Here is a 21077-nt window from a genome sequence, read left to right on the forward strand (position 1 = left end):
TTTATCGGCACAAACTCTTTCCACCAGCTGGGCCAGCACAGATCTGAAGGTGCAGAGCCAGGGGAACTGGCAGCAGGCTTTCCTCAGAGCACAGGGAAAAGCCATGGCACAGAAGGGCTGGAAAGGATTAGCTCAGCTTTAGCTGGAAGTCCCATCCCACCAAGTTTCTGTCCTTGGAGATGCCAGATTGCTGAAGGGCTGTCATAAAGAGCCAGAGTTTCCGTGGCCTATCACCTTCTCATCTCTCCCAGCGCAGGGAACGGAAAATGTTTGGGATGGCTCTGGCAGGGCCCCATCCCTGCCTCACACCAAGGTACAGCGGGGCCTCCTCTGTGCCAGAGGGAGAGGATCCATCCCCACACACAGAGCAGTGCTGGAGCTGAGCCTGCTCCTGCCCCAGGGGGAGAGCACAACCAGGAGCCCACCAGCCACCAGCACAGGGCTGGAGGCTCTGCAGCACCTCCTGCTCAGGAGCCAAACCAGCCCCAGCTCCTCCACTGCCAGCCAGGGGCAAAGGGAGAAAAGGCACTGAGTGCCCCGTGCCCAGCCAGGTGCCACATCCCCCATGAGCTGTGGGATGCCCACACTCAAAGGAGATGCAGCCCTGGGCTGACCCAGACACCCCAAAACCTCCCTCACACCCCGAGCTGGGGCAGCCCAGGGTGCCCCGAGGCTCTGCCCCTGGGCACGGGGAGGTGCTGGGGGCACAGAGGGGTGCCAGGACCGTGCCCTACCTGTGTAGCCAGCCAGGGCAGCAGCAGGGATGACAGGCTTGTCCTTGTTCATGTCGGCCCGGTCCCGCACATAGTCCTTGAAGGTGCCCTTGGGCTTGTGGCTGGGCAGGGTGGCAGGGTAGTCCTCGGAGTCGAAGCTGTCGTAGGAGGGGACGCGCTGCAGGCTCTGGAAGGAGGACTGGCTGCTCCAGGACTGCGTCAGGCGGTCACAGCTGTCGTAGCTCTCTATGCTCTCGAAGGAGTCCTGGCCTCCCAGCTTACCTGGGGGAGGCACAGCGGGTGAGACAGGCCTGGCAGCACAGAGTGCTCCCCCTGGCCAGCACAGAGTGCCTCACCTGGCCAGCACAGAGTGCCTCACCTGGCCAGCACAGAGTGCTCCCCCTGGCCAGCACAGAGTGCTTCCCCTGGCCAGCACAGAGTGCTCACCTGGCCAGCACAGAGTGTTTCACCTGGCCAGCACAGAGTGCTTCCCCTGGCCAGCACAGGGTGCTCACCTGGCCAGACAGAGTGCCTCACCTGGCCAGCACAGGGTGTTTCACCTGGCCAGCACAGAGTGCCTCACCTGGCCAGCACAGAGTGCTCACCTGGCCTCAATACAGTGTTTCACCTGGCCAGCACAGAGTGCTTCCCCTGGCCAGCACAGGGTGCTCACCTGGCCAGCACAGGGTGTTTCACCTGGCCAGCACAGGGTGTTTCACCTGGCCAGCACAGAGTGCCTCACCTGGCCAGCACAGAGTGCTCACCTGGCCTCAATACAGTGTTTCACCTGGCCAGCACAGAGTGCTCACCTGGCCAGCACAGAGTGCTCACCTGGCCAGCACAGGGTGCTTCACCTGTGCACTGTGCAGGCACAGGGCAATTGATGCTGTTCCTTTACATCCCATCTCCAATGTAAGCACAGCCCACAGCTGCAGTATTTTTACCTTTGCCATTCAGAGCAGGGCTGAGCCCTGGAAAACTTCAGGCAGAAGAGCAAGGCAGAGAGAGACAGGGGAAAAACCCAAATCTGGCCTCTCTACCCAAGACTGGTGCCTGGGGCTGACTGGAAATGGTCCCTCATTTCCAAAAGGCAATTTCAGAGACAAAATTCACTTTAGATACTCAAGGCTGAGCTTGGGAGCCTAAACATGGGCACTCCAGGACCTCTTCATCTCTTCATTCAGAGGGTGGTGGGGCCCTGGCACAGGGTGCCCAGAGCAGCTGTGGATCCCCTGGATCCCTGGCAGTGCCCAAGGCAGATTGGACAGCCTTGGAACAACCTGGGACAGTGGAAGGTGTCCCTCCCCAGGGGAGGGGTGGAACCAACTTTAAGGTCCCTCCCAAGTCAAACCTTTCCATGATTCTCTGATTTCTGTGATTCTCTTGCTGCTGAAGGATATATTGGAGGTTTCAAATAAATCCCTACTACATCTGCCAGCCCCATTCAAACACTGCTCAGGCACACCCAGCTCCTTGAATTTGGATGTTTCTACACAGCAGCCTTTTGCTGCCATCTGTTCCAGCCAGCCCCAAATCCCCAGCCAGCAGCAGGTTTGCTGGAGGAGGAGAGCCAATGACTGAGAGCTCCAACAGCTTTTTCCAGCTCTGGTAAGGTGAGCACAGCTGGTTTGTGTCAAAGTCACTCTCTGGGGTATTTTTAGTTGAAGCCAGAACATGAGAGGCCAGATCCTCAGCAGTGCTGATTTACACCCCCCAGAGCCAGCCCTGTACTGAAACAGAGCTAAAAAAGGCCCCAAAGAACAAACTGAAATCGCAGCCTCTGATCTCCCTACTCCACTGATTGCTCAACATCTTTCCTGACAAGCTAACAGGATCATTCAAGTTCACTAATTTCCCAAACCCAGCTAAAAACAGCTGCTGGGATTGTGCAAGAGCTCCTGGAGAAATTTCCATTGGCAGAGCTACCCACAGCCTGGGCCCAGAGAGCAAATCCCAGGGGACAGGGAACGTGGAAGGGCGCTGGCACACGCCCCCAAATATTTGTTGTGTTGTAGTTTGAAGAGCACTTGCTGTGAAAAGACTCAACTACTGCAGGGCCGGCCCTGATTGCTGGCCTGGAGTCACTGGGAGCTGGGATCCATCGGCTTCATTCTGCTGGAACAGCCCTGTTCCAAACTCTTTTCTATTTTCTTTTTGTTTTTTGAGGATTTTCACGCTCCAATCCTCCCCTGAATCCAGCTAAGGAGAACACAACGCTGCTGTGTGTGTACATTAATTGGCATAACCAATTCCCTGAGCAATGCTGCAGCACAGGCTCATTTAGAAAAGGAATTAAAACCTGACAGAGATGTGATTTGTGTCAATCCATTGAAAATTCACCTAAATTCCACCTAGCTGGAACAATCACGACCTGCACTTACTCAGGACAAGCTTAAATGACTTTGGCAGCTCCACTCCTCAACCAGCCGCCCTCGCTGACAGGGGCAGAGAGAAACAACTCCCGTGGGACCCCAAAATTTCCTCCTAAAGGCCCCACAGAAGGCCTGGAAAAGGCCCCACAGTGTCTGGAAAACCTTCACCCCGAGGTGATGCTGAAGGGCTCGACTTTGTGTCAGACTAGCCTTGTAAGACAGTGCAAGGTAAAGAGGGACATAAATATAAATTAACTGGGCTCTGCTTTTTATTAAGGCTTTCCCCCAGCCCTGGGAGGATTTGTGTCCCCCAAAGGCCCTTCCATGGCTGAAGTGCAGCCCTGGTGTGAGCACAGCCTCTTGCAATCAGCGTTCAAGTCTTTGCTAACAGCAGCAGTCAGGGCTCTCTGTTCCCTCCCCTGAAACCATTTTTAGGTTTGCCACTGAGAACAGGCTCGAGGTAGAGTTGCAAAAGCCTTCCTGAACCATTGCACTGTGAGAATGATGAAATCACCTGTGTTAAAGAAAAGGTCAAGAAAAGGCAAAGACATTGCTGAAATTTAGGCAGAAAAACAACCCCAAAAAGAGAAGTTTCCCCAAAATTAAAAAACCCTGCTGCCCTTCTGGCTCAGGTCACCTTTCTCAGAAGGAGAGGCAAGAGCATGAATAACAACTTCCCTCTAATTAGCTCCCCCAGTCTGGAAAAAGAGTGAGGAAGCTCAAATGTGCTGCACGTGCCATGCAGGCTGGAAAGCAGCTCTGGCTTCCCTGGGAAGGCAGCTCATCCTCAGCTCTCTGCACAAATGGGTTTAGCTGCTGCACATCAAACCTGGCTCACAGCACCACGTCACTCTAACGAATTCTGGGGCTGAGGACACCTGGATTCCATTTTGGGGGATGGCAGGGAGGTCACAGCTCTTCCCTGTGCCTCAGGTTCCCTACCTGGAATCTGGAGATAATGATCCCACCTGTGAGGGACTTTGAGCTCGATGGATTGAACTTTTTGCTTTGAACAGAGGCAGAGCCACATCCCCAGCCTGGCATCACTGATGTGATCACAAAGCAATCAGACATGTGGGCCCCACGTGTTCCCAGTCTCACAACATTAATTGGGAAGATATTTGGGCTCAGATCCTCCAAAGTGTTCAGGTGTTTAAATCCCACCACCTCTAACAGGAATCGTGTACCTACAACTCTTTGGGGAGCAGCAGTTGGGGGGTTCTTAGCTCTGCTGCTGCCCCAGCCCCTGACATCTGCACCTCATAGCCAAGCTCAGGAACTGGCTATAGCAGAGTATTTCAAACAAGCAGCCATCAAATAATGCACAAAGACTTTGGATCACAGAGTGCAAAACTCTTCAGAGCCTCCAACAGCAATTCCTGAAGAGAACTTGTGAAGAATTTGAGGGGATTTGCCTGGGCTCCTAAAAATGGGATTTCTACAAGCATCCAGCAGTTTGTCCTCCCTGACAACATGAAAGCTCAGTTCAATTTCACTCAGGTTCAACATCGAAGCACAGCACCAGAAAAGTGCCCTTTCTGCAGAGGATGTAAAAACAGGCAGCAGAGGAGAGGAAAGAAAGATCTTCCTCAAGTTTCCCTGGAGAGAAGGGCAGGGAGGGCTCAGAGCCACCAGGGAAGTCAGCTTTGTTGGGAGAGGGCTGTGTCAGCATTGTGCTCCCAGAGCCATTCCCTTGGGAGGGACGGTGAGAACAGCAGGAATCCAAGCCAGCCCCTGTCAGACAATTCCCTTTCCTATAACTTTCATTATTCTATTTCTCCAAAGTATCCAGTCTTATTTACAAAGCCATCCTTTAAAACTCTTTTCCTAACTCCATTTCTCCCTCAACAACATCTGTCCTGTTCCACGGCGTTTCTAACTCAGCATTTCTCATCTCCCAGCTTACCTACAAACACATACGGTACAAACCTTCTGCTAAACCCTAAAAACTCTCTCCACAGCCACTTCCCGCGGGGTTTACCTCGGCTGGCACGGCCCATGCACATGTTGTCTGGAGTCACCACCTCCTGCTTGATGGAGAAGTAGTCGGTCTGCAGCGCGTCCTGGGCGGGCTCGCGCAGCAGCACCGCGGGGTAGTCGCTCTCGTACTTGAGGGACAGCAGCTCCTCCGAGCTGATGGGGTGCAGCGTCTGGTAGGACTCGGTGATGAAGCTGGGCTCGGAGAACTCGGAGGGGGGCACGCACTGCGCGTGCTCGATGCCGTAACCTGGGGGCACAGCGGGAGTCAGACCCTGCCCAAACAGCCCCGAGCTCCCAGAGCACCCCACACCCCTCCCTCAGGCACTGCTTCGGGCAAGGGCTCCAGGAGCTGCAGAGATGGGGTCTGAAAATGCAGCAAGTTAGCAAAGTAAGACACCCCAGACCATCCTCGAGGTGCTTTGCACCAAACCCCTCCCAGGGCAGCTGCCAGAAGGAAAAAGCTGGAAAATCCTGGGGAGTGGAGTCTCAGCAAAGGAGGAACAGGGTAAAAATGTTTCATTGCTGGTTGGGAAAGGTGACTCCTTGCACAGCCACCTCTCCCCAGTGCCAGAGCCTGGAATCCCAGAATCTCAAAAGGTTTTGGATTGGAAAGGAACTTAAGGCTCATCCAATTCCACCCCTGCCATGGCAGTGACACCTTCCACTATCCCAGGCTGCTCCAAGCCCTGTCCAACCTGGCCTGGGACAATTCCAGGGATGGAAACACCACAAACTCTGTGAGCACCCTGTGGTGCCAGGGCCTCACAGTGCAGGATTTCTCCCTCAAACCTCATTTAAACCTCTCCTCTTCAGATCAGTTTTTGCTGGTTCATGAAGTATCTCCCAGACTTCCAATGCCCTTCAAGAACATCTCCAAAGCAATGGCAAGTGCAGGAGTGCAGGTGGAGACTCATCCCTTTCCTTGCTAGGCTCCTCCCTGGCAATCCAGAATTCAGCCTTTCCCTCCATTCCCTCCCTTTTCAACAGGTTTTTTACAATTCCCAGTACTTGCCCTTCAAGAACATCTCCAAAGCAATGGCAAGTGCAGGAGTGCAGGTAGAGACTCATCCCTTTCCTTGCTAGACTCCTTCCTGGCAATCCAGAATTCAGCCTTTCCCCCCAATTCCCTCCCTTTTTTAACAGTTTTTTTTACAATTCCCAGGTGTGCTGAGGCTGCTTTCAAAATCTGCTGAGTTACAGCTTCAAACAAATAGTGCTTGAAGAAATCAGATGTTGGCACACAAGGCAGCCACCAAAAAGTCCAGGAGGCTTCCAAATGAACCCTAAGCCCTTGGAAACACAAGATCCCCCTTTGCAGGGTGCAGTCCTGTTGTGGCGTGGACAAACCTCTGCTCAAAGGTGCTTCCAGGCATGGCAATGGTGATAATTATCACTGCTGATTGAGACTTACTAATGAAGTAGTCTGAGGTGTAGCGGGACTCGGGGTAAGTGGTGCTCACTCCGTTTGCTGGGTACGGTTTCACCTCTTCTGCAAAGGGGAAAGGAAGGAAATGTCACCAGTGGAAGGCACACGGAGCTGTGCAACACTTGCTGTGCCACAGAGAGCCCTGAACTTCCCAAAATCTCCTCCCCAGGTCAAACTGGGACATTCTGAGCAACAGAAATTAATTCAGAGCTGAAATCCCACAGGAACCTGGGGCACGTGGGGTCCTTTGGGAATTCCTGCTGCAGGTATGGCCGAGCTTAAACCCAACCCAACCAGCAACAACATTCTCAGCCAGGGCTCCAGGAGGCTCTGAGCTCCCAGCTGCAGCATTTCCCTGCTTGCCTCAGGCTTTGTCACCTCTCCTTCTCCTGAGGGTTGCTGAGCACACTTCCATGTATGAGCTCCTGGAAAACCTCCCCACACAAGGACAGCTGTTTCACTGGAAAAGCCCTATTTTTAGACCAGCAGCAGGTGTATATGAGGGAGTGGTGACCCATCCCAAAGCCAGCTCCTCTAACCCCAAATCTGTGTGAATTCCCAGCCTGTGCAGCACCTAATGCAGGCAGAACATTCCATGCTCCAAACTGCTTTGTCTCACTGTCCCTGACCCCACTCCTGACACAGACTCCTCCATGTATATATAGTCAAAATGCCAAATTTCAGCTTTCCACAGGCATAACTCACTGGGAGAGCATGGAGCATGTCAAGGCATAGATTCCCTGCTTCCCGTGGCTTTTTCCAGGTACACTTTGCTCCTCTTGGCCTGCGCTGAATTTGCTTTCCCATGTAACAACCACCCTGCCCCTACCCTGAGCAGTTTTTCCCTGAACACCTGACTCATTCCAGCATGGCATGCTGAGCAGGGATACAGGGATGGGGATTTTCTTTCCTGTAACCAAAGCAAGGCCCCCGGGCCGCTCTGGCTGGGTTTGTTTCTGCCCCGGCTCTGGAGAAGCCGAGCACAGACAACGCACGTTGGCCTGTGAGGAGCCTAAATTTGGCCCTCTCCCCTGGGGACTGCAGGCTGGAAAATATTCCCTGACAAAAGGAGGGGTTGTGCAAACACAGAGGACTAATGAGAAATGCTCTGTTCCTCTCTCCACAGTGCCTGCCAAGGGGCAGGGGGTGGCCACAGAGCAGGGGAGAACCTTCGGCTGTGCTTAGAGTCAAGTGCAGGGCACTGCTGACTGCTGGTAACTGAGGAGGTTATTTTAGGAAGAATTATGGAAAAGTGAGCCTGCAAATACCCAAATCCATGCAGGGAAAAGGCACCCATGTGCTGTTTTTAAACCCTGAGCAGCCTGTGGTACATGAGTCACGCAGTGCTCACAGGGGACAGGGTCAGCTCAGGGGACAGCGGGGTCACAGCCTGTCCCAGCACGACCCCGGGCCAGCAGCACAGGTAAAGCCAGGCATTTTGGGGCTGAGAACCACTCCCAGCACCAACACACCCAGCCATGATGGTGGGAAAGATGGAGAGACAAGCTGGAGCCCTGGCTGAGCCTGGAGACACCTGGATCTCTTCCCATGTCACATCCAGGTGCAGAGGGAGAGCCCCAGCTCCTCCTGCCTGGGCAGGGACGTGGCAGGGACAGGGACAGGGACAGGGACAGGGACAGGGACAGTGACAGGGACAGGGACAGGGACAGCTCTGTTCTGCCTGTACAGCTCCAGCCCAGCTCTGGCCAGGGCTGGAGATGAACCCCAGCACTTACCGGGAACAGAAACCAGACCTGGGGGGGAGGCTGGTTATTTCTTGGGAGCTCTTTGTCACCCACCAAATACCTCACTGGAAACGTGTTCAGAGCCCACCAGAGGAGCAAGGGCCCTGCTTGTGCAAGAGTGACAAAGTCATCAATGAAACCAAACAGGCAACTGAGATTTCTGGGTTCTCAGGGCAGCACCAACAGTGCGAAAACACAGAAATTCAGCTTTATTCATTTTCAGCCTTTCAGAAGAACAGTTGCAGCAGGCACAAAGATTTTCAGCTTCTTTGAAAAACTCCTCCCTATCCCAGGCCTTTGTAGCACCAATTCAGTGTCTGAATACCCACATGTGTCAGTGCTGTCTGAAATTATGACTCCCCTCTGCCATAAATTTACAGCATCAAGTCCATCTCCATGTGGGGGGAATCTGCAGGAAGGAGGTGCAAACCCAGCCCTGGTGCCTCAGTCAGTACCTGCAGCACATCCCACCCTTTCCACAGCCCAAAAAAATCCAGAAAAATACAGAATCCTAGGAGGGCTGGGTTGGAAAGGATCTTGAAGACCTCCCAGCCATGGGCAGGGACAGCAGGGAAGAAGGGCTGTGGGAAGGTGCAAGCAATGGCTCAATGCAAGGAGAAATTGGGCTGACCACAAGGTTTGGCTTTGTTTGGTTAAACTGCTTGGTGTTGATGCAAGCACTCCATGAAAAATATGCAAAACAAAAGGGACAGACCAGATTTAGAGCCCAAGAGCAGGAAAACAGCCTGGCCTGCCCAAAGCCCGGGAAGGGCCATGTTTACCTTCTGCAAACCACAGGTAGCAGTAAAATTAGTAATGGGCAATTAACATCCATTTGTCAATGGTTTCCTGGAAGGAATAACTGTGCCCCCCCTCCCCTTCCTGCCACCAGGGTCAGTAGGACAGCACAGGGGACATTCCAGGAAAGCAAATAGCTCTGCAGAGAAGGGAGCTGGGAAAAGAGCCCAGGTGTGCTGCAGCTCCTGCCTGTGGCTCAGGTAGAGGTGCCCAGCTCCTCACCTACTCATTAGAAACCATCCCAGTGCTCCTGGGCATCCAGACATGGAAAATCAACACCCTAAATCGAAGTGTGTGCCCCCAGCCACTGAAAGTTAATGCCCTTGGGTGCTGTCATGCAGGGAATGGCACAGATGGCGCCTCCTCCCAGAAATGCTGGTTTTGGGGACATGGAACACCCTTTTTTGGGACATGGAACAAAGCAAAGCAGCTTCCAATTGCCACTGGGAAATTCGGGTAGGATTTTGGCTGCATTTCAGTACCCAGTTCCAGTGGAGGAAATAGTAAAATTCACAACAGGAGCTGAACAGGCTGAGGAAAAATGCTTTGGAAAATCCCACCATGGATTCCAGGCAGTCACAGCGTCCCTGCCCACCGGGGATCCCTGCCAAGCAGCCGGCACAAACACTCTGCCTCTTTGAGGGCCTGCCAGGACCCGCCTTGCCCGCTGCTGTGGGATGCCCATTTGGAATCCTGCTGAAAAGCTGGGCTTTGGAAGATGTTTTTCCTGGGATTAAAGCTCATGGTGAACACCTCCTGGTCTCTGGAAAGCCCCAGAACCAGGCTGGCAGGGATGCTGTGAATTGTTCACCCGGGACACCCCAGGACTAACCTTTCTGCAGGATCTCCAGGTGTTCCCAAAGGATATCTCCCACAAAGTCAGGCGCCAGCTCCAGGAAGCACTCCTTGCCCAGGGCACAGAGGGCAGCTCCGTTCATGCAGAACTTCTGGAAATCCACTTCCTTCAGGCTGAACTCGTTCACTGCCCACATCACCCAGTCCCGCACGTGCGTCTCCGTCCACTGCTGGGGGTCTGCAGAGGGATCCAGCCATCAGCACCCCAGGCAGTTTTCCCAGGAAAACAGGACACAGACAGTGCTGCAGCTGCCCTGCACTAGCACAGCCTCAGCCCTGGAGACTGGCAGCCCACTGGCATCAGGGTGTGAGGAACACCGTGCCCAGTCTGGATCAGCCTTAATGTGGACACGTTTCATCCAAGGAACAAGCTTTGGATTTGTTCGGGATTTCTAAAAATCCCATCACTTCTCTGACCCCCTTCTCCCACCCATTTCTCCAATTTTCTTGGTTTCTCCCTGTCACCAGTCTCTGGTAAAGGGTTCCTGCTGCTTCTTTCTTTAGTGGAGATGACTTGTCCACATTTTTCCAGCTTCTAAGAAGCTTCAGGTGGTATTTAAAAGGCAACACCACCTGAGGAGACCCAGCAGGGGAGATGGCAGACAGGGAATTCTGGGCAGCCTGGAAGGAGGACACAACCCCTGTGGGCACTGTGGTTGTTCACAGGAAGCCAAGCCTTACCTTTGGGAATTCCCAGCCGCTGCTGCTCCTTGGCAAAGCCGCTGAACGTGGCTTTCAGTGCCTGGGACATCATTTCTTTGCTGCTGGGCGTTAATAAAGGCACATCTGCACATTCCATGTCTGAAAGAAGCAGGAGAGGAACACAGCCATGAGGACACGGGGCTGGGAAAGATGTCAGGGAGTGCTAGCCAGGTGCACATGGTGTCCCTACACTTCTGGAATGTGCTACTGGATGATGATACCAAGGCCTTTCCAGACAGCCTGCTGGGCTTCAGCATTCCAGGTGTGTCTGGAGCCTGGGAAATGGCTCAGCAGCTCCAGGCACCGAGGAAGGCAGAGCCCCACACCAGGGTGAGCAAGAAAGAGGGAGAAAAGCATCCCTGAATTACCACTCTGTCATCCCAGCGCAAAGAAAAGCAATGAGAAAATTAAAGAATTCTAGAAAATTCTTTATCCTAGGAAATTTTTCCCTGTGGGGGTGGGGAGGCCCTGGCACAGGTTGCCCAGAGAAGCTGTGGCTGCCCCTTCCCTGGAAGGGTCCAAGGCCAGCTTGGAACAACCTGGGATAGTGGAAGGTGTCTCTGCCCAAGGCAGGAGGTGGAATGGGATGAGCTTTAAGGTCCCTTCCACCCCAAACCATTCCATGATTCTAAGAGTCCATGAAAAAGCGAGCTGGGCTGAGACAGGATGGAGGAGTGGCAGAATACCCACTTGAGGGGGGAAGGGAAACAAAGAGCTGGAAAATCCCACATTAGCCCAGAGTTACGTCATGCACATCCACAGCACGGAGCCAGGGTGAGTCATGGCCAACACCAGCCATCCCAAGGGACAGCGGGGCCAAGCCAAGAGCCAGGCCTGGAGTCAGTCCTGACAAGGACCAAAGCTCTTCCTTTCCTTTTTTAAATCCCTTTTTCAAATTTATTTGGAAGGAAATGAAGCTTTGTAGCCAAAGAGTCTCAAAAATAAAAGCAACAATTTGAGGCAAAATATCTGAATAGAGGTTTGGCTCTTTTTCCTGTACTTTCAGTATTCCTGAAAAACATCTATGATGGAGAAGCAAAGTCTTGAACAACCACCACCCCAAAAACTGCCCTTGGTCAGCAGAGATGGAAATCTTCCACCTGAGGGTGGTTTAGCTCTGCAGCCTAGTGGAAATTTTCCATGAAAACTCAGTGGAAAAATGACACCATGGGCAAAGTCTTTGGTGTTCTCACAGACACTGAAAATCAAAGAATTCTGTGTCTTGTGGAAACTCAACCACCACAGTTTTCCATCGCTTCAAGTTCATTAAACTCCTGATTTAATAAACCTTTACACCTGCAAAATGCTGCTGAGAGCCTGTTCCAGGCAGTGTTGGTGTATTCCTGATAAAACACAGAGTCAGGAATGGAAGAGCTGCAGCCACTGGGAAGAGCCAGCCCAGCTGCCCAGTCTGGAATTCCTGCTCCACTCAACTCCTCCCCAGCCAAACTCATGGCCATCATTTAAAGGCCAAACAACCCAACACTGGGTTTTTTCCAAGTGAGAATCTGGGGGTTGGGTCAACAGAATTTCAGGGCAGTGGTGGAGTCATCACTCCTGGAAATGCTTAAAAAACCTGTGGATGTGGCTCTTGGGGACATGGGTTGGTGGTGACCTGGCAGTGCTGGGCAGTGGATGGACCCCATGATCTTGGAAGGCTTTTCCAACCTAAACAATCCTTTTTTCCATGGATAAACCTCCACATGCAGCTCTGTAGCACAGGGTGAGGGTGACAATGCTGCAAAGCATCCCCAGATCATCTGCTGGGTGCTCCTGACACAATTCCACTGCCAAGCCAAACAGAGCAACTTCTCTGTCCCCACTTCTGCACCTTCCACCTCTCAGCCCCAATAAAAAAATTCCCCTTCCCTTTGCACGTCCTCCAGCCAAGTGCCCAAGGCTCTCAAGGAATGATTTGCAGCCTCTCGGCTCAGGTAGGAGCATTGAAATTCCCAACATGGAGTCTCTAGGACACAATTCCTGCCCTCAGCCCAGCACACAAATCCAGGATTGCCTCCACAGGGGCAGGACCAGGACCTCTGAAAGCAAATCCCACATCCAAAGGCTATTTGGCAAATTACACTTCAATATTTACTGGATTTGGCTGGCGAGGGCACGGAAAACGAGCGGCCACCATCGCTATCTCTGTTCCCCATCTGCTGCTTGAGATAACACTGGGAGAAAGTGGCTCGGTGCCCCTTTCCCTTCATCCTCAAGTTACATTTGAATGCTCTGCTCTCCCTGCTCTGTGGTCACAGGGACCACCCAGGAATCTGCTCCCTCCGCCTGCCTCAACAGCAGCTCCTGCCTGCCCTGGGAAGATGAGTCAGAGCCAGGCTGAGAAAACGGTTCTAACCCCAATTCTAACACTGAATCACCATGAAAACCTGTGTGGAGGTGAGCTCCTCAGGCCAGACACCAAGAGCAGGGTGAAAAACGGTATTTTTATCTCTGCAATAGCAAGGGCCCATCCCTGATCCCGCTCTTTGGTCGTGCAGGATCCATGGGTTGGCTTTGCACAAACGCAGCAAATCAATTTTTCAGTAGCGGGAGGATAAGATTTCGGTTTAGGAAGGTGAATGCTGAGCTCTGCACAAACAACCTGTCAAAACAGGGGAGACTTAAAAGTGATTCCCAGGGAGAGGTCACAGGGAAGCAAACAATCTGTTCCCAAATAAAAAAAAAAAACATGCCAGAGGACGGTTTCTATTTAAAGACCCAAATCAACCCAAATGTGCATTTCAAGGCTTCTGCAAAATCTGTTGTGCTCGGCAGATTTAGGACTAAAACATCATCTGCACTTTTCCTGCGAGGTCGCAGCCACTTGTTTGAATTTCTGCTGAGGACAGAGCAGCCCCAAAGCCCTGAGCCTGCAGAAGCCTTGGCTGGGTCAGCAGTGCCCCAGAGCTGGGAAAACTCACCCAGGGAAACCAAACGTGTGTGTGAAGCTCTGCAGATGTGTTTGGGGACAAGGCTTGGCTGGGTGGCTCGAGAAAGATGGGGTGGATGGACAGTTTTTACCCTAAATTCTTGTGCTGCTGCTTTGGGTGTACTGAATTTATTTAAATAATTCAGTATTTATTTTAAAACTGGGTGGTTTATGTGCAGGGAGCATGGTGGGCTTCACCCAGCTCTGTGCAGGGCCAGGACTCAGTGATCCCTATGAATCCCTGCCAACCTGGAATATCCTATAACTCTAGGAACTTTGCTAGTGCAGGGAAATTCCTTCCCGTGGAGGCAAACCCAGCCCTGGCAATGTCCTCCAGCCCTTCGCCTCCAGTCTGGGATGCCTAAAGGTCAGAGTTGAGCAGAATTTCAGGAACAAAAGCAACAAGCCTGGCTTAGCAGCCCTGGTATCAGCTTTCAGTGCCATCTGAAACCTGTTTGCAAGATTTTAATCAAACCTTGCACCAATAAAACCTCTCGGAGCACAGGGCTGCGTGCAGGGCTGGGGCAGGAGCCAGCAGCAGGCCCAGCTGTTCCACCTAAACCCAGTTTAGGAATGCTGAGGTTTTAATCCCAAAAGCAAGCTCAGCAGCAGGGGCCGGGCTGGGATTTCTGGCTGGTTTTTACGAGCCCATCAAAGCCCCCTGACACGGCTGCCACGTGCACCCAGCTGTGGGGATGCCATGTCCTCGTCCTGCGCCGACAGAGCCGCCTTTGATTTCCCTCCTGGGAGAGCAGGCAGGGAGCTATGGTTGGATTTTTAAGCAGTGCCAGGAGTTGCAGTCGCCCTGGAGAGTTATGTCAGCAGCATCTGCAGAGCAGAGATGCGCGGTTTGCCTCGCATGGGGACAGCTTTTATCTGGCTGCAGCTTTCCAAGGCCAAGAGGGATCTGGAGGCTCCGTGGCTTCTCCAAACCAGGCCCCTTCAGCTCCCTGACAGCCCTGGAGATGGGACTCAGAGGGACAAGAGACTAAAACACCCTGACATTGCCCTGGATGGGTTCTGTGCTAACGGGGACCTGCCCAGAGCCCCCAGCCAGGGGCACGTGGAGCCTGAGAGAAAACCAGGAGCAAAGAGGCCAAGATCACCAAGTTCATCTCCCAGCCACATTCCCACTCTGCTCCCACCAGGCCCTGCATGTGTAAACTATTTCCACACATCTGATCTTTTTAAAGGACTGGGATTTACAAACTTTAGGGATTTTGACCTTCAAATGCACAGAACTCCTCTGCACGCCAAAGCCATTTAATGCAGCTGATTGCAGAAGGAAAATAAATGGCAGACAGGGCAAAAAAAGGATGGTCTGAGCAGAAGGATGGGAGCAAAGTCATTTTTCAGCCGAGTTTCCACTCGGGGTCAGTGACTCCACCAAGGTCCCCTCGGCCACTCACTTTTTTTTCCATCAGAGCCCCAGTGTGTCCCTGTGTGGGTTTCACCCAGCAGCTGCTGGAAAGGGATGTGGGGAGGCTCAGAGCAGAGACACCTGACCCCACAGCACCTCCTGTCCCTGCATGGACGGATGGACACCAAGGGCAGGACCCCGAGGTCTCCTCAGCCTCCCCTTCCCAGGCCGGGAGCACACGGATGCCATGGAGATCCCAGGCCCTTGTGTGGCTTGGCAGAGGCACGGGGACAAGGGGGAAAGGCGTGAAAATGAAACAGGGTAGATTTAATCTGGATTAGACTTAGATTTAGATTTAGATTCAGATTTAGATTTAGACTACATTTTAGGAGGCAATTCCTCCCTGTGAGGGTGGGCAGGCCCTGGCACAGGGTGCCCAGAGCAGCTGTGGCTGCCCCTGGATCCCTGGCAGTGCCCAAGGCCAGGCTGGATGGGGCTGGGAGCAGCCTGGGACAGTGCAAGGTGTCCCTGCCCATGGCAGGGGGTGGAATGAGATGGCCTTTAAGGTCCCTTCCAAGCCAAACCATTCCAGGATTCCATTATTAAATTAGGGGGGAAGATGCACGTTGTTTTCAAACAAGACCATTTGCAGAGACTGTGTATCCAAAGGCTCCATGAATTCATGCCTGTGTCCCTCAGAATCCTCAATCCTTGAGCCCTGAGGCAGCTGAGATCCCCCTGGACCCCCATCCATCCTGGAGCTGCCCACGCTACAGGATGTCCCCCCACTGCTGGGTGACGATGGAGCAGGAGTTTCCCAGAGGGGTGGCAGGGGTTCACTGTGCCACCCTCCTCCCACGTGCCCACGGTGAGTCCGTGGCCACCACGGTTCCCCCCAGCCCAGCCCGGGCTCATCTCCCTGAGCCCCTCTGTCCCAGCTTTCCCCGGGATCCAAAGCGGGGCAGAGCTGGAGCTGGGGGAAGCTGGAGCACAGATTTCCCAACGTCCCCCAGCTGGGAGGGTTCAGCAGCCCAGAACCTTTCTCAGGATCAGAAGAGGCTGAGGAGAGGGGGGCTGGGAGCTCAGACCCTTCCCACGCTCCCCAGCGAGGCCGCCAGGCACCGTGGAGCCACCACGTCCCCACCACGTCCCCACCATGTCCCCACATCCCCATCTCGGGTTTCCAGCACCCCCAGGCACCTCCAGCCCCTCGGGCAGCTCTGCCTTTCCCAGGTGCCCCCCGCCCTGGAGCAGGGACACCCAGGCAAACAACCCTGGCTGAGCCCCCTGTTATTTAGGCAGGATTAGGCAAAAATTTGTGTGCACTTTTGAACTGTTTTCACAAGCGTTGCCTCTCACTCCCACGCAGGAAGCAGGAGAGGAGCCGGCCTGTTCCAATTAGGGCTCCTCGGACCCAAAGGGCAGCGAGATCCGAGGGGGGAAAGGGAAAGTGGGACAGAAAGCTGGAAAAAAGAACCAGAAGGAAATCTGGGAGGGGAACAGGGATAAGCACAGCAAGGGGTGTTTGCTGGGGCTGTGGATAGGATGGGATGGGAGCAGATGGGGGAGATTTGGGTCCCCTTCCTGCAGCAACGTGCCAGAGACCAGCCCTGCTTCCCTCTGCAAGGATGGCACAAAAGGTGCAGACATTTGCTATTTTAATTTAAAATAAATATATTTCTTAAACAAAAAAATAAAAAAGAGAAGAAAAGTAAGTCTTTTTTTTCCCTCCTTCAAGCAGTGAAAAATAAATAGTGAGATGAAAGCTGGGCTTCAAGAGAAAAACAAGAGAGGAAACCGAAAGCCCACAGTGCTTAGCACTGCAGAAAGCCCAACAAAGCCAGCTTTTTTCCGGCCCTCAGCAGTTTTCTTAGGGAGATGTGGTGTGCCATGGGGGCCAGCTCTTCCCCTCAAAAACGGGCCTGAGGACTGTGCTCCCCAAATGCAGACAAAACATTTTGTCCCAGGTTTGGGCTCTCAGCCCTCGGAGCACCAGAGGGGAAGTTCAGCTGCAGGTGAGGTGTTGGGATGCTCTGCTTGGCCTCAGGTTCTGGGATTCAGCCCTGTGTGCCATGGACAGCCTGCCCTGGCTGTCCACGAGCAAAACTGGGCACAGGGCAGCCACCAGGTGAGGAAGGGCTGGTTTGGCTCTGGCAGCTGTGAGGAACCAGGCCCAGGGAGAGGATTCTGCAGCCACCATCAGTCACAGCCCGCCCTGCTCAGGCTCCAGCTCGCTCTCCTCTCTCGCTCTGCCTGCTTTGTAACGTGGGTGTTGGATGGCAATCCTGGGAAAGCAGCATCCTTGAGAGTCCCAGGAGCTCACAGGGGAGCAGCCTGGTGGGCAGCTTGCTCCCTCCTTGGCTGTTGTGAGAGAAGAGGGAATGAAGTGCTAAAGAAAGGCCAGGGCTGAAGCTGAGCTAAACCACAGCCCCTGAGTCAACGCTCACTGCGATTATGGGAAAGCTCTCCCACCTCAGCAGGGCCAGGGCCCACAGCTCCTCTTCCTCCAGCAGCTCAGGGGCTTTCCTCGGCTGGGATTCACCCCAACCTCCCCATTTCAGCTGCTGGAAGGAGCACAGATGGATTAAGCAAACCCTGGGGAGATTCAGCCACCTCTGAGGTTGGGGAATGTGGCCATGGCTTAACAGCACTCATTGGAACCATCAAGGAAACAGGACTGGTCATCAATAAAATTCCACCAGCATTACCCAGAGCAGCTGTGGCTGCCCCAGCCCTGGAAGTGTCCAAGGCCAGGCTGGACAGGGCTTGGAGCAGCCTGGGATAGGGAAGGTGCCTGTGGGATGGGATGAGCTTTAACATCCCTCCCAACCCACCCGAGGGTTTTAGGATGAGCTGCTACAGGGCTGGAGTGGTTCAGCTCCAGCAGCACCAGCAGCTCAGCACCAGACCCTCCCACTCTTGAATGAGCTCTAAATGGCCTCTGCAGTCCCTTCAGACCTAACAGCATCACAACCTAAAACTTCCAGCAGCCTTTTCCGAGCCCGCTGGCCTGAGGGCAGAGTCCAGCTTCATTAAACCCCCATGGAGGCTCCAGGCTGGACACAGCCAGGCCAGGAGGCTGCAGCCAGCCAGGAGCAACCTGCACCTGCCCAAACCCCTCCTGCTCAGGAGGCAAAGGCCCTTAGAGCCCTTCCCTGCCTCTTTCCCAATGGAACATCCCATGGGCAGCGTCCCCTCTGGAGCCGGGATTAGCGCCTCACCTCCAGGCTGGGATCGCTACCCAGCAGGGCTGGGAGGACCCTCCCAGGCTGGCGCAAACCTGAGGCACGCTTCCCCCATAATCACCTAATCCCTGCTAACCGCGCCTCTAAAGACTCTAATCCCCGGGCAGGGCACACGCGCTGCCGAGCCTGGAAAAGCCTGTCATGGACACCCAGCCCGGCTGGAAGCAGCCCAGGTGCAACCAGCCCGCCCAGGTCATGCCCCACCTGCGGGAGATGCTCCTTTCAACCCAACCCCGCTGCTCACACCCCGCAGAGCTCGGACTGCTCAACAGCAATGGGGAAAAAAGGGAAAAACCCCTGCCAAGCCCCGGCACTCTGCACCCAGCAGACGAGCACAGATACTGCCCTGCTGCTGGCACAGAGCCCGGGCGCTCACGGGGCTTGTGACCAGAAGCTGTTTGAAGCTCCTCACTGTCCCAGGGCTGGGCCGGGAGCCCTCAGTGCCAGCCGTGCCCCGGAGCTTTGCAGGGCTGCAGGAGCCCAGCCTGAGCCTCCCAGAGCAATGCCACGCTGGGCTCCAGCACTCAGGGATGGTGCTCCGGGTCACACGCACCCACCGTCCCTGAGAGCTCACATTCCCTTCCAGCCAGGTCACACCCAGGAGTTCTGTTCTCTCCTCAAGCCCCCGGCTGATGTTGCCATTTCTGGCATCTTTGATGAAGGAGGGATGGGACTGGAGGATTTGTCCCAAGAGAAGGATGAACCCATCCCAGAACCCTGCCATGGGTTCTTCCTGGATTGCAGAAGCACCCATGGGATGCTCCCAAGGTACTACCTGGGCAGTTCAGAGGGAACATTTCTCTATCCATTCAAACAAACCCTCAGGCTCTTCTGCAGATATTTATCTCCCTGGCCTTCATCATCATCCAGGAACAGGGATGGACACAAAGGGGATTCAGCTCCAGCACCTCCAGCAGCTGCTGCAGGCTGGGGCTGCCAAACCATGCACCAGAGTCTCCCAGCAAGGGAGAGCAGGGATGTAGCAAGGCCAGGTTGAGGATAATTGGCAGAACATCATGTGGGGAAGATGCTGTCAGGATGGGAAGTGTGAAAAGGGGAGGCTGAGATCTCTTGGCAGGGCTGTCCCCTCACAGCAGGAGGAAGGCCAAGGAACCTTCACTCAAGCTGAGCTCTTTCATCACTCACAAAGGATCCCAACCCTCCGAGCTGGCTCAGACACTCCTGAAGAACAAAGTGTGCCAGCACACTTTGTGAGCAGCCACGTATGACCTCACAGCTCGGGATGTTTTCAGCCCACAATCCCATGATCCATGTGCAATGACTCCGTGCCCTGGATAAAACCCCATCATTTGTGCTGCCCATCACCAGGACACGAGACACTTCTGAGGCCAATGGACTCCAGAGCTGTCCCTGCTGCTGGGAAATCACTGGTCCCAACAGAAGCCTCAATTTACCCTTGCCTTGGGAAGGGATTAGACACGGAACTGCTCAGCCAAACACCTCTGATCTGTCTGTCCCGAGGAATTCCCAGCCTTGCCTCCACTTCCCTGCTCAGACTGATCCCTCTGTGTCCAGGCCAGCCCCTGCCCCCGGGCCGAGTCACACCAGACACGAGGCAGCACATGGCAGCACCGTGGCACTGCCCCGGGGCTGGGGTGATGTTCAACCCCCCAGATATGTCCGTCCACATCAAAGCCTCTGCTGCTCCCCAGCTCCCACTCATCCTCCGGGAATGCTTGTGAGAGCCGGACCCGCCGCTGGTGCGTCCATGCGCTCACGGGGAAGGTCCCAAGGCTTCCTGAAGCCAGAACATCCCCGCAGGATGCTGCCAGCACAAGGCGGCGATGCGGAAGGACCAGAGGATGACGAGGGAGGGAGGGAGGGAGGGAGGCTCGGCAGCTCCGGGTCACCTCCGCTCGCTGCCGCGGGCGACGGGCGCCGGGCGAGCCCTGCACCGCTCGGCAGCTGCAGATTCCTGCCTGTCCCACCCCCTCCTCCGCAGCCTTCCCGGGCACCCCTTCCCCGCAGGGCAGCGCCAGCCAGACAGCCGGGATTGCTCAATGGCAGCGGCAAGTCGCATCGCGTCCCGCGGCTGGCAGGGCTCCGCGCCCGCCCGCTCCTTCCCGGCCGCGACAGCTTCCACAGCTGGCACTGCTGGGCTCTGCCCCGGGCAGCGCTCCTCAGGTGTGCAGGGCAGGAGAAGGAGGAAGAGGAGGAGCCCAAGAGCTCCTTCACCTCGCAGGAGCCTCACAGGCTCCTCCACGGGAGCCCTGTCCTCACCTGTCCTGCCCGTGTCCCCCCTCAGCCTCTGTGCCCAGGGAAGTCCCCGCACACGAGGACTCCGGGGCTGCCCTCCCTTATCAGCCCGAGCTGTCCCGGTGCCAGTTGCAGTTTCCAAAGGCGGAGAGGGAAGATTAGGATATTTAGCTTTGAAATCAAACAAATAATTGCACAGGCTTTCTGCAAACAGATCAGGGTTGGGAGGTCAGAGAGCAGCTGGTAAATCTCAGCACTGTTTGCTCTGCCTAAATAATATTAGATCAAGAATAATCAATCATTTTAATCAACAAAATTATTTATAACTCTTTAGAGCAAACAGTCAACTCCACTGGCAGCTGCCAAAAGATGGCAGGTAATGATCCACATGTCTCCAATTCCCCTCTGTGGTTATGGATTGACTCCTCTGCATCCCCGGATTTACTGCCCTGAAGATTTGCCCCCACAAGTGCCATGACCCTCTCTGAGGGTGTCCCTGGCCAGGCTCACAAGCACACACTGAGAAACACACAAGTACACCCAGCAGCCCCCTACAGCTGAAACCTCTCTCCCCCAGGGCAGCTCACAGCAGTCACTACCTGCTCCAAGCACCTTCCCATGTCCCAGTGCAGCTGCATCTCCCAGGGAGGGAGGGAGGGAGGGAGGGAGAACCTGCTGAGGGAGAAGGTGCTCCTTCTGCTCTGCCCCCTGAGCCAGCCCCACCTGCTCAGGTTG

At 54.5% G+C, this 21077-nt stretch overlaps 1 protein-coding gene across 1 annotated transcript in view; it reads right to left on the minus strand.

The window, feature by feature from the left end:
- Positions 1 to 21077, minus strand: part of ETS1 (ETS proto-oncogene 1, transcription factor) — a 47645-nt gene that overhangs the window by 14222 nt on the left and 12346 nt on the right. Inside the window, exons 2-6 of the mRNA XM_039721872.1 lie at positions 10571 to 10690; positions 9867 to 10067; positions 6477 to 6554; positions 5067 to 5312; positions 735 to 995 (exon numbers count right to left, since the gene is read on the minus strand). Of these exons, the coding sequence (XP_039577806.1) occupies positions 735 to 995; positions 5067 to 5312; positions 6477 to 6554; positions 9867 to 10067; positions 10571 to 10690 (906 nt within the window). The remainder of the gene's footprint in view (positions 1 to 734; positions 996 to 5066; positions 5313 to 6476; positions 6555 to 9866; positions 10068 to 10570; positions 10691 to 21077) is intronic.

The sequence above is a fragment of the Passer montanus genome, unplaced genomic scaffold, assembly GCF_014805655.1.
Source record: "Passer montanus isolate IOZ18808 unplaced genomic scaffold, ASM1480565v1 scaffold47, whole genome shotgun sequence".
In the NCBI taxonomy this organism is placed as follows: domain Eukaryota; kingdom Metazoa; phylum Chordata; class Aves; order Passeriformes; family Passeridae; genus Passer; species Passer montanus.